This window comes from Falco peregrinus, chromosome 8, assembly GCF_023634155.1.
Source record: "Falco peregrinus isolate bFalPer1 chromosome 8, bFalPer1.pri, whole genome shotgun sequence".
Lineage (NCBI taxonomy): Eukaryota > Metazoa > Chordata > Aves > Falconiformes > Falconidae > Falco > Falco peregrinus.
Genome location: NC_073728.1, coordinates 49,367,317 through 49,381,122, shown reverse-complemented (window position 1 = coordinate 49,381,122; position 13,806 = coordinate 49,367,317). Strand labels below are relative to the sequence as shown.

The window sequence follows — 13,806 nt, the reverse complement described above, 5'->3', positions numbered from 1 at the left end:
TTGCTGTTTTGCTCTTTTATTAAAAAATAATATCGAGCACTGAAACACTTCATGCTGTACTTTGATTTGGAAATTGTAACTGAAAACAATGGGAAAAAAAGAAAAAATATTTAACCTAATTATTTAGCACTTTTCTTTCTCAAAACTAGAAGTCCATCTTTCCCAGCCCGTATGATCAGGATTTTTAATCAGAAGAAATAAAACCTATGCCAAGTGGTCGGGTCCTGCTGAGGGATCTATTTGGAAAGTAAATGATGGAATCCTTAAATGAATGAATTCATAAGCAGGGCATTGCAGCTACAGAACCTAAGTGGCTAAACCTCAATGAAGGCACAAAATTATAATTTCTTCTGTTTTTCTTGGAGTCATTGTAAGGAAAAAGGCTAAGAACTACTGATGGCAGAAGTAGAAAAATTACTTCCTCGCAAAAGAATTTGTTTCTCTGCTAAGTGCTAACACTCTGCACTTTAAGACTCAGGCATGCTGCATGTCTGTTCTGTCAATAAGGGGAGCCTTTCTCTGTAAGATTACAGCTCCCATGTTGCAAAGAGATGGGAAATATCCCAGTAAAACACTCAAAGTTCCGTATTTAAATACACTGCGAAGCTGATAGCAAAAGCTAGCTAATAGGAAGACATCCTACACTTTTAAAAAACGTGGGGAACTCGGGTTCTCCGTCGTGCATGCTATTTGCATGCTGAAACCGCACAGAGGTGTAGTGCCTACTGCTCACTGAATGCAGCCTTCCTTCATTCCATAGGTGCACGGAAGGAATTTACTGTCCATCGATTACGACCGGAACATACGCACGGAAAAAATCTATGATGATCATCGGAAATTTACACTGAGGATAATTTATGATCAGCTAGGACGGCCTTTCCTTTGGCTGCCTAGCAGTGGCCTGGCAGCTGTCAACGTGTCTTATTTCTTCAATGGGCGCCTGGCGGGCCTTCAGCGGGGTGCCATGAGCGAAAGAACAGATATCGATAAGCAAGGCAGGATCATATCGCGCATGTTTGCAGATGGGAAGGTTTGGAGCTACACCTATCTGGAAAAAGTAGGTGATGTGGTTTTACCTTCTGGCATTAGCTACAAGGAAGTCAAAGTACTATTTGGCTTCACTTGAAACTCTGTGCGTAACATACACACAAATTATCTAAAATTTTATGTATTCCAGCTGTTAAGAAATACCTGGTCTCAAATTCCTTATTTTTCAATTAGTCAACTAATTTGACTAATTTTTAATGGCAAATACTTTGTTCAAGGTGTGTATCTTCTGATACTTTCCCAAAAGCCATTAGGCTGCCATATAATGGTATAAACTACCACAATGAAATGTGCTTTAAGACCAGAAATGCATGACTAAACCTGACAAAAGGTCAAGGTAGAAACAGGTAATTCATCTGTAATAATTATTTATAAAATGAAAATAGGGTAATGCATTTTTACTTAGTCTAAGACACTTCATTCATAGAAGTGTCTTAAATACTTCAAAATTGCATATTGTTTCCCCTTTCCCTTCTTTGAACCTATTGTTTCAAGCAAACAAGAGCTGATGTTCTGGGCTTAGTTTCTCACATTTTTCACAGTAAGAGTTGTGAATTGCAACTGTTAGTGGAAAGGTAAATCTAGTCATTTATCACACCCCTCTGCATCCCTCAGTAAAAAAAGAAAAGGAAAAAAAAAAAAAAAGTCCTACTAAAGGGAGGGTAGCTAATATGCTAGCTAGCCAACCTACACTCTCTCTGGAGTGTCAGCATATTGATTTCCAAGTAGCAGATCCTTTCATGCGGCAATCTGACAATATTCCCGGGCAGCTTTGTGCCCCTAACTAATGTATCTAATTCTCTTTTTATTTATTAAACAGCAGTGCCTCTGCAGTCAATTTTTCTTTTCTTTAATGCCCTCTCAGAGGTCACATGCTGAAAGCTAGTAACTGTGTATTCATTTTTCCCCCTGTAGTCCATGGTACTACTGCTTCAGAGTCAACGACAGTACATCTTCGAGTATGATTCATCAGACCGCCTTCACGCCGTGACCATGCCTAGCGTGGCTCGGCACAGCATGTCGACTCACACCTCCGTTGGCTACATTAGAAATATTTATAACCCTCCTGAAAGCAACGCATCCGTGATTTTTGATTACAGTGATGACGGGAGGATTTTGAAAACATCATTTTTAGGCACTGGCCGACAAGTCTTCTACAAGTATGGAAAGCTATCCAAATTATCTGAAATTGTTTACGACAGCACGGCAGTTAATTTTGGATATGATGAAACTACAGGCGTCCTAAAAATGGTGAATTTGCAAAGTGGAGGGTTTTCCTGTACAATCCGCTATCGCAAAATTGGCCCTCTTGTTGACAAACAGATCTACAGATTCTCTGAAGAAGGTATGGTCAATGCGAGGTTCGATTATACGTATCACGATAACAGCTTTCGAATCGCAAGCATCAAACCCATAATTAGTGAGACGCCTCTTCCAGTTGATCTTTACCGTTATGATGAGATTTCTGGCAAAGTAGAGCATTTTGGCAAATTTGGAGTTATTTATTATGATATCAATCAGATTATTACTACAGCGGTTATGACACTGAGTAAGCACTTTGACACCCATGGGCGCATTAAAGAAGTTCAGTATGAAATGTTCAGATCCCTGATGTACTGGATGACTGTACAATATGACAGCATGGGAAGGGTAACTAAAAGAGAACTGAAACTTGGTCCTTATGCCAACACGACAAAGTACACCTATGATTACGATGGAGATGGGCAACTGCAAAGTGTAGCAGTGAATGACAGGCCAACCTGGCGTTACAGTTACGATCTGAATGGAAACCTTCATCTCCTGAGTCCTGGAAACAGCGTCCGATTGATGCCTCTGCGCTATGACCTCAGAGACAGGATTACGCGCTTAGGTGACATCCCATACAAAATTGATGATGATGGATTCCTGTGTCAGCGAGGCTCAGATGTGTTTGAGTACAACTCCAAAGGACTCTTAACGAGAGCTTATAACAAAGCAAACGGGTGGAGCGTTCAGTACCGTTACGATGGACTCGGCCGAAGGGCTTCCTGTAAGACTAATCTGGGGCATCATCTACAGTACTTTTATGCTGATCTTCACAATCCAACAAGGGTAACTCACGTCTACAACCATTCCAATTCAGAAATCACCTCTTTGTACTACGATCTGCAGGGCCACCTCTTTGCAATGGAGAGTAGCAGCGGGGAAGAATATTACGTCGCCTCTGATAACACGGGCACTCCGTTAGCTGTGTTCAGCATCAATGGCCTCATGATCAAACAGCTTCAGTACACGGCGTATGGGGAGATTTATTACGACTCTAACCCCGATTTCCAGCTGGTCATTGGGTTCCACGGAGGGCTGTATGATCCTTTAACCAAACTCGTCCATTTTACCCAAAGGGACTATGATGTCCTGGCTGGACGCTGGACATCTCCTGATTACACCATGTGGAAAAACATTGGTAAAGAACCTGCTCCTTTCAATCTGTACATGTTCAAGAGTAACAACCCTCTCAGCAACGAACTGGATCTAAAGAATTATGTAACAGGTGAGACTTCATTATGTTTCTTATAAATAACACTGCAGTTTGGGAGTTAGTTGATTGGGGAAAGAAATCAGACTTCTCTTTACGAGCCAATTGCTGAACGCTCCCATCAAGTCTGGCCATCTTCCTTTTTGTGCTGTGAAAAGGGCTGGCTAGTCCTGATTCTTTGATACTGCTGCTTCCTGAATGAAGGGCACTAAATGAGAAGCCATAATGAGTTATGGAGGCAGGTAGGAGGAAAATGCCTTAATATTCCATTTCAGCACAGCCATAGTGCTCTTCCTATTGAACTAGTATGAAGATGAGTTCATTCTGATTTTGTACAATAAAAAGCAGTGTCACTTACAAGAATCACCAGCAGGTTAGTTGCAGAATCGGGAACCAGAACTCCTCAGCATCTCTTCCCCTTAGGGCTACTTTCAGAATTAACTGCTAGCGGAGCCCATGGGCACATTACAAATTAGTACCAAGAATGGATTTAATTAAACCTCTTTCTCCATTTAACTTTTAATATGCAAACAGTCTTTAGTATTTAAAACAAAAATCTTGATGTTTTTGAAAATTATTTCCTCCTGAAAGACTTAAGAAATTTTCTGGAGTGTGTAGAGCTAAGAAAGAGAAACAATAAAATAGTTTTGATTGCGTATGTTAGAACTGGGCAAAACTTGTAACCCCTTCTTAATCAGTAATAATTTTTCACTTAAGATCACACAGTACTTGAACTAGCTGCTGGCAATTTCTAAAAAGAAAGGTAATTAATATGTCTTCAGGAAAAGCTTTTTTCAGAATTGAATATGCAATATACAGTAATTAGAGCAGTGATATCATTTTTAAAAGGAGCTATCTTAATTTCAGCAGTAATTAGAATTTCAAGAAAAGTGTGCACTTTCTTCAAAGAAAACCATAGCAAGTTTCATTAGTATGTTGGGACCTAGATATATGTGCAACACCCCATAGTTTCTACCGTAATACTTTGCAATTTGAAGATAGTGTGAAACTTCTCTGATAGTACAAAACTATTGGGGACTAAAATTACCTTGGGATCAAAACCTGTTGTCCTAAATTCAACAAAATTCCAGTTTTCATACAGCACTGTTTGATGTAGATTTTCTGTGTCATCTTACAATATTTTGCTATGTTCTGAAATTGCATTCATTTAATTTATCCATCCACTGGATGAAATCTAGGAGGATATATTGCATTTTGGTATAATGCACACCTTATAGTCTGTAAAAATACTTCAGTGGTGATGAAAATATTTGTTGCTGTATGGAGCACAGATTAGCTTGCACAAGAAGAGATTATGGTGGCACTTTGGCTGTCATAGTTTAAAAAAATACAAACAGAAAAAAATACTTCCCCACCCCAATCCATTCTTACTGTTAACCCCTGGCGCTGCTGTATTCACAGCTGAAGAGGAATTCCTGTAGTAAGGCCAGTGCTGCAAGGCATGTTGGCTAAGCAAAATAGTAACTACTTGAAATCTAGGTCCTCCTCTTTTTTTTGCAGAATTAGGGCAGCTGAAGTGAATTGTTCAGGAGATACCGTTATACTGTAAGATAAATGGAAGCCTTAAAAAGGAGCAGTAACCATGTGCTGGCCAAAGCTACAGGGAAAAATATGGTCAGGACTGTGTGATGGGAGATACATACAAATACCTTCATAGAAGCAGAGCATTTCACTTATTTTAGTGTCAGAATGGCTCAGAAAAGGCGACTTTCGCTGTCAAATGTCCTCAACCAAGAAGCATTACACTTTTTATAATGTAACATAACCTCTGCTAAAGCTTTGGGGGAAACAGGCTTTGCAAGAGCGAGCAGGTGCCATGTTGTGGCTGAGCATGTCCTGGGGGTCTGTAGGTGTTCAGGTGGGTGCTCTGCAGGTCTCTGCGTGCCTGTGGGCAGCAAGCAGAGCCCGCTGTGCACCTACGTGCTGCAGACACCATGCTTAGAGTGGCCTAAATTCAGGCAGCGACCCCTGCATCGAGCGTGCCTTGCCACAGCCATGTCTCCTGTCAAATGTGAAGTTTGGCTCACGCAGAGAAGCAGCAGTAGCAGCGTCAGAAGGCGTTGTAGGCCAGCAAGGGGAGAAGGCTACTTGCAGGAAAAGGCAGGAGTGATGTTTGAACAGGAGTCCTCATGAACATAGGTCCAAATCCAAGTCCAAAGCACAAGTGCCTGTGCTTCCACACTGCTTCGATCTCTGCGATGGCCAGAAAAGAGCAGCAGGAAGCATAAATGTAAAACGGGGTCATGGGGTTTTGGTAGGGTATTTTTTTGCTTAAAAACTTTATTTTGATAACTAAAATACATCATTAGTTCTTAATACCTGCTGAGTGAGAATTACTGTTATTCATTCAGTGGCACAGCTTTTTCAACTAGATATGAAGCCAGAGGTTTACTGGTCAGAGCTGGAAGTTCCCGAAGCTCCCCCCAGAGCTGAGCTGTAACCCACCTATGCAAGTCTTACTTTTCCATACAGCCTGGAGGCATGGGAAGGACATTCATGGTGCCTAAATTTAGACATCTGAATTACAAGTCCAGCTTCTCACTGCATTTAATGGAGCCTCCCGAGACCTGATGACAGCTAATAGAAGTAGGACATAGAAGAGAAGCCGTGTGTTTTCCCAAAGGACTTTCCAGATGGTTTTAGGAGTACTAACCTGATAAAACATCATTTTACAATACAGTTTGTAGGCTACAGTAGCCACAGCAGAAGGTGTCAGAAATGGAACAAGTAGTACGTATGGTAAAATGTTTGGATAATCCATGTGCTGTCATGTAAGAAGAATGGAAAAGGTGGTATATCCCTGATGAACTATTTAGGATAAATTCAAAGCAACATGTGCCTGTTCATGGTGGATTACTACAATTCTGCAAAGTGCCACACTGTAACATAAATTATGAGTTTCACTGCTACTTGAAATTAAAGAGGTCAGGGATGGATTTCCTCATATTTTTATTTCTTGTGTTTATTATCCACATTTATTTCTCACTTACCTGCTTACTTTTGATTTTTAGATGTCAAAAGCTGGTTGGTGATGTTTGGATTTCAGCTTAGCAACATTATTCCTGGTTTCCCTAGAGCAAAAATGTATTTTGTGTCACCGCCATATGAGTTGTCTGAGAGTCAAGCATGTGAAAATGGACAGGTAAGCAGAAACATGAAGTTATTTTTCTTGATAAATTTGCCCCACTTTACAAATATAACTGCTGGCTCTTCTGTAGTCACAGCAGAAGGCCAAGTATTTATTTCAGTGTAAAATGAAGTGAGTAGCTAGGTTTTATACCAATAACATATGCTTTTCTTGCCAGCCTTTGTTGTTATCATAATTACAGTGTCATTGGTTTGTCTTTTATTGAGTTCTTCCTTGATTAACAAGTTGTAACTCGATTAACTTGATTAGCAATGACAAAGGCAGACTTTGTCAGGGTAATTTATCATCTGTTGTACCTTTGGTAAAACCATCCTAATAACATGTGTGTTGCAATAAACTTAGGTTGGTACTTGCTGTACTGCTACGGAATGGTTCTGCTTCTCACCCTGTAATAGGATTCCTCATCGTTTCTGTCTGATGCTTTTCACAATTAGAGGCTTTGGTTCGCTACTCCAGTTACCACAGTTAACTTCAGTTACAGTATGCTTACTTGTCAGGTTAAGGGTGGAAAAGGGTATGTGCTTCAATGTTTATAATAAATTCCAACCCATTTTATAAACTTAAAAAGAGTACTAGGCCGATTTCAAACTTAGTCTTTGCTTGGCTTACTTCGCTTTTGTGGTAATAGAACAGAAATTATCATATAAACCTAGACATACCACGTTCACAGGCTTTTAAGTAATTTGAGGGTCTAAATGCCCTCTTCAGGAATTGCTTTGGAATTTTGGAACCCAAATCTCATTGATTTTTAAAAAGCCTTACATTCATAAGCATTTTAGTCATAGATACTGGTTGAAATCTCTGGGCAAAAGTGTTCCAAAGTTAAGTGCCATCTTTTAATAGATGGATTCTGTTTGTTTCCAACTCTGATGAAAATCGTGCTGGGCTTGGGTCTTACTTATTCTTGTAATGGACACTATATAGTTTCCCAAAATTGAGATTTGTGGTACATATATGCTACAAAGGGTGATGAAGGAGAAATATTTTTTCCTATCAGTAATACCAAAGAATAATTTGCCAAATGAGTATTTACCTGATTCTAAAAAGGGTATGTATATGGTGGTCCTCCCATAGCACAGAATTTTTCACTGCATGGTTTTCCTTTAAAAAAACAAAGCAAAGATTAGCATTAGTCTCTGAAATTAGTATTTTCAGCTCTGTATCTTCTTTGGTGGTTTTTGTTTTACTTTGTTTTGCTTTCCCCAGCTAATTACAGGAGTTCAGCAGACAACGGAAAGACACAACCAAGCTTTCATGGCTCTTGAGGGACAGGTCATATCTAAAAGATTACATGCCAGTATTAGAGAAAAAGCAGGTCACTGGTTCGCAACAACCACTCCTATCATTGGGAAAGGAATCATGTTTGCTGTGAAGGAAGGCCGGGTAACCACCGGCATTTCCAGCATAGCCACAGACGATAGCAGAAAGATTGCCTCTGTCCTTAATAGTGCTCACTACCTGGAAAAAATGCACTACAGCATTGAGGGGAAGGATACCCATTACTTTGTCAAGATAGGCTCAGCTGACAGCGACCTTGTCACCCTCGCGATGACCAGCGGGCGGAAGGTCCTGGACAGCGGGGTCAACGTCACCGTCTCCCAGCCCACTCTCCTCGTCAATGGCAGGACTCGAAGGTTTACCAATATTGAGTTTCAGCATTCCACCCTGCTGATCAACATCCGCTACGGACTGACCCCCGACACGCTGGACGAGGAGAAGGTGAGAGTGTTAGACCAGGCTCGGCAGCGAGCCCTGGCATCAGCCTGGGCCAAGGAGCAGCAGAAGGCACGGGATGGCCGAGAGGGCAGCCGCGTATGGACAGACGGAGAGAAGCAGCAGCTTCTGAACACGGGAAGGGTTCAAGGTTACGAGGGATATTATGTCCTGCCCGTGGAGCAGTACCCAGAGCTAGCAGACAGTAGCAGCAACATCCAGTTTTTAAGACAGAATGAAATGGGAAAGAGGTAACAAATTAACCTGCTGTCATCCTGTGCTGGATGAATCAGTAGTCATAACTGTTATCTCCTCTCCTAAGGAGATGAAGACCTAAATGGGGGCACTAGGCTGAGCTACTCTGGGATAGTAAGTGGCAAAAAAGCTCATATTTTTTGAGTTCAATGCTACTGTTCAAGTGATTAAAAACCACATCCTGAAGTGGACTAAAGCCAGACTGAAAACTCTAACCATACAAATTAAAAAGTACCCCTGAAATATTACCCACTTGTTCTGGGTCTAAAGAAAAACAAAAAGAAGGCCTCGTATTGTATTACCTCACTCCATTCACACGTGAGCAAACTAAGAAATCCAAGTGGGCCACTTTCACTAACCAGCTGATGAAACACAGATGATTCAGACTGCTTGTTTGATAAATATCCAAGAGGTTTTCATTTAAAGCAAAATACAGGTGCATTTAAAACATGACTTTGGGGTGATTTGTGTGTAGCAACTGGAGGACAATGAGAATGCAAGTGAGAGCGCACTGGAAATAGTAAAGAAAAATATATTTAAAAGTAACAAAACCACACTTGCACTCTGACCCTCCACTTGTCTGGCCTGAAGCTTAACTTATTCAAAGAGGGCAGAGTGTAAAGTTACATTCAAAATGGTGGCTATAAATCACTACAAATAAATTTCATACTCTGTTTGTCTTTGAAGATTTCCATTGTGGACAGTATAACACAGTTACAGGGTGTAGTCTGTTTAGATTCAGTAGTTTGTTGGTATCAGTTCCAGTAGAGCTGTGGGCATTGTGTTACACTATTGCAAATGGGCACCACGTCAGATCACCCTGTACATACATCAGCCAGAAGGCACAATCACTGTTTCAGATTTAAAAATTATTAGTGTGTTTGTTTGGTCGAGAAACTGAGACAATCACATTACAGTCACCACAAAAAAATACAAAAAAAAAAAAAAAAAACCCACCCAAAAAAAAAAAAAAAAAGAAAAGAAAAAAAGAAAAAAGTCTAATAAGAACTTTGGTACAAGAACTTTTTTGTAATATACATGTATGAATTGTTCATTGAGTTTTTATATTAATTTTAATTTGCTGCTAAGCAAAGACTAGAGACAGGCAAAGATAATTTATGGCAAAGTGTTTAAATTGTTTATACATAAATAAAGTCTTTAAAACTCCTGTGAATTACTTGTCTTCCGTTGTTAGATCTTTTAAAAATGAAAGATTAGTGTCTTACTGTCACCTAATGCACACGGCATCTTACATGTCAGAATGGCTTCTGTTGTTGCACTGTGGGTTCTACAGAGGGCTGGTCCTTTGCTCTCTGGGTAAGCGAAGTCCTACGCACGCATCACCTGGAACTCCGCTTAGGACACCGCAGAAAACTGGTAAATGCTTTAGAAGTTCCCCCTCTGCAGCTCATGACTAGCAACCCTCAAACTGCTGTGTTTCAGTCCTGGAATTATTTTAATCGCACTACAGTAACCTCCAAATGGTTTGAAAATGCAGTAACGTAAGATTAAATGGAACATGGAAGGCCGTACTGCGAGCCAGGAAGGCTCCATGAAATCTGTCTTCTGTGGGAGATTGCTTATTTCTGCCACAGTTAGGCATCGCAGGTAAGATCAAAGACCCTTTCCCCAGCAAACAGTCACACATGATGTTAAAGGGGAACCACCCATCAGCCAGAGCCCTGCTGCTTTCGTCTCATTTAAGTATGTAGCTAGGGAGCTCTACTTAATTTTGAGAACAGTTTTGCCTTTGCAGTTTTGCAAATGAGGTTTTTAATGACTCATGATACCGATAGAGATGCTCGAGTTGATTATGGGCATTAATTCACTCTGGGGCATTTTTAAAGCAGAACAGTTCAGTGGCTGTGTTGTGTAACACCTAGAGCACTCAGAAAGTGCATCTCATTTTTGCGGTGCCAGCAAGAGCCGTCCTGTTCTGACCAGGGCGTTGTGCCTGTGTTTGCCCCACGCAGCACACGCGCTGGAACCCCAAGCCCCATCACTCATCCTCTGAAGGAAGAGTCTGGTACATTTTCAGATGAAGTCCTGTATGTCTATCACTGCAGATGTTTTTCTGTGCTGATGGACTTGAAGTGCCGTTATGTTATCAGACTGTTCTTTACAAGGGAAACCTCTTAGAGTATTGTTACTTTTTTTTAACAGAGGCATAAACCATGAAATCACAAGGTGGAGGCGCTTTTCACTATCAGTTTTTTCCGGATTACCCTTGCCTAGTATTGGTAAGCTTCTTAGGTCATGTTTTGGAATGGAATTTTTCTTGCAGTTGGGAGGGTTGAAATGAGAACCTGTTGCACAGTCCCTGACGCCCTTCATTCTGTTACCATTCTCCTAAAGCTGAAACTCTTCAGAATGAGATTCTGCTGCTTCAAAGGGAAACTTAGTTAAGCTGAAAGTGAAGTACCCTTTTTAATATTAATTACTATGGGAGGAGATGTAGCAGATTTGCAGGGGATGCACTCCCTACCTAGCTCCTTTGCAAGTAACATACACATCATCAGCATGTTCTTAAACACAGCTTTTGAAAGCGGCCCAGTCACACTTGCAAAATACTCACCAGGGACCATCTAGCCAGGGCTACCCGTGGTTCCCAGGCCTGTCTGCAGCTTAGCACAGGTCCCGTGGAAAGCCCCAGCAACAGGCTTGAGCTCTTAGACCCAACTAACTGTTGTGCTGGACCTGACCAAGGTCATTCCCAGCGTGACCTGGTGGCTCTGCCACTGGGGTTTGTGTTTCCCTGCGGACTCCTTGCCGCTTTAACCATGTCTCAGCAGGGCACTCCCCCAGCCTGTCCTTCGGGCAAGTAAACTGTGGCACGTCCAGCTGCTTAGAAAACCCTTGTGTGGTGCATCGAGGAGATGAGAAGAATTCCTGTAGTTTGTAATTATGACAAAGAGGTAGGTGCTGTCATGTCTGGAAAAACCAGCGGACTCTGAGAGGCCATACTAAAGAGCTCTTTTTCACATAACAAATGGGGAGATAACTGGCCTGACGTGGCCATGGCCAACCGCCAGCTGCCTCCTCTCCTGTGGTCCCACCTGAGTTTCCCATTCCCTGAGGTATCTTGTTCTCCCTTTTCCTTTCTACAACCCTCCCTTCCCTCAAACTGGTATCTCCAGTCCCTCTCAAAGCCCTTGCTTTCCCCCTCTCCTCCTTGCTACACTTTTCTGTTTGGAATAGACGACCAACCGACAGCAACGCCCAGGAGGCAGGAACTGGGCTCCTTCATATGGGAGAGCAGCGAAGCAGTGGCTTTAACAGTGACACTGTGGGGGGCTGTGTCCCCAGCAGCATGGCGACCAGGGCAGGCTGAGGGCAGCCGTACAAGGACCTGGCTGGAGGAGCGCTCCTCGCTGGGGGAGGCGCAGCGCATGAGCCAGGCCAGCCGTTAGGTTTGCCCTTGTAACTCACCTGAGCACAAGCAGAGGTGCCTGCAGAGCGAACACCGCTCCGAGAACAGGCCTCTGTTTGCAGCTAAAACCGGGTGAAGAATCGGCATTAGAGTACGTTTCCATGTTTCCCATTGGATTGCTGTAACTGAAGGGATTTGGTATTTATAACCTTGCATTTCAGCTTGAAAAAAACTGTTCTGCTTCTTGACTTAGCCCAAAGCCTGGGACGTGGCTGGCAGTGTAGGCGCGTGTCTCGGCACACCCTGCTCCTCACCACCACTGGTGTGTTCCCTCTCGAGGTTGCACTCCACAGCATTCGGCCACGTGATGGCAGTTCTGCCCATGAGACGCTCAGAGCTACCAGCCTTTGCCTCCCTGACCCTGCAGTGCCATGGCAGCCTGCCTTAGTGGCCTCGCTGTGTCCCAGATAAAGGCACCAGCAGACGCTCCTCCTAAAGCTGGGCCAGGCCAATGGATCCACAATACTCCCATGGGAACAAATGTGGGGAAGGAAGCGTTCATAGCCCTTTTTTTTTCCCTTTGCTACCTGCACTGCAAGGGCTGACACACCTCCCACTGGGCTCCAAGAAGGTGCAGAACCTGCCTGAAGCCTGCATGGGAGCCGGGCTCCGGTACCGTTCGCTTTCACCTCCCATCCCTTGGGTAATGTAGCCACTCAGAAGGTTCCTGCCAGAAATGACTGTGCCAACAGCATTCTACCTCTGTAATATTACCCTGTAAGCCCCTGATCATTGTGTAGCCCAGCTTTATCATTTCTGGAGGAGCTGAAGAGCTAAGTACCCTTGTCTCCTCTGGACATGACCGTAGCACCTCCTGCCAAGGCCCTCTTTTGTCTGTTGGTCAAGAGCTTCCTGCGCAAATGAGCACCAGCCTTCCTGGGAATCCAAGAAAACTACATCAGAACTGAGTGCCAGTGAATAATTTGCATTAACTCTTTTGTACTATAATTTCGGCCAGGTTGACCCTTTTGCCACCAGCATGCAAACACTTCTAAAGCGCTCAGTGATGATCAAACCTGGGAATATGTTTGACATTCAGCTTTGAGGCTACAGCCCTAGGAAACTCCAATGGTATTTTGTGACCCTGTTGTACTGTCCTGCACTCATCTGGTGATCTTGCATGAGAACTGCATGTTAAAGTCACTCATATACTCAGGTGGCCTTTGTTTCCACTGTGCATCGGTTCAAAAGCGAGCTCTTGCCTTTCCAGCTAAGGTAGGATGGCCGTGCAAGTCCTACACCGCCCAAACATTACGCACAAGGCCCTTAATCTTAGGACACACCAATTTATCTGGAAGACAAGACCTTCTATAGCTGTAATTTTTTCTCTAAAGAAGAACTAAGAGTAGCTGTCCCCGGGCAATCCTGAATGTGGGAATGGGGCGTTACTAGCAGATGTAGAGTCTAACAGGCTCCATGGCTGGAGCTGAGTGGGACAACAAAGAGGTACTGGGACCCCTCTGCCTCTGAAATTTCCCGCCAGCAAGGAACATTCCTTCCCAACCTCTACAGGTACAGCCTGTGGCGTAAAGGTTTCTTATTCACAAGGATCACTTAGTTTAAACCTTATTTGTTGTAATCTGGCATTCCTCTGGGCTCAAACTCACTTTTCCTCAGCTGCACCAAGTGCCGAGGGCTGCGTGCTTACAGAAGAGATTAAGATGGGGCCACCACTTG

General features: G+C 42.9%; 1 protein-coding gene across 5 annotated transcripts in view; it reads left to right on the top strand.

The window, feature by feature from the left end:
- The window catches only part of TENM2 (teneurin transmembrane protein 2), a 698,308-nt gene extending 688,421 nt beyond the window's left edge, over positions 1-9,887 (top strand). For all 5 annotated transcript variants that reach the window (XM_055812702.1, XM_055812701.1, XM_055812700.1 and 2 more), the window contains 4 exons: positions 761-1,057; positions 1,963-3,577; positions 6,595-6,725; positions 7,938-9,887. In XM_055812702.1, the coding sequence (XP_055668677.1) occupies positions 761-1,057; positions 1,963-3,577; positions 6,595-6,725; positions 7,938-8,699 (2,805 nt within the window). In that variant the 3' untranslated portion in view covers positions 8,700-9,887. The remainder of the gene's footprint in view (positions 1-760; positions 1,058-1,962; positions 3,578-6,594; positions 6,726-7,937) is intronic.
- Positions 9,888-13,806: the final 3,919 nt, after the last annotated feature.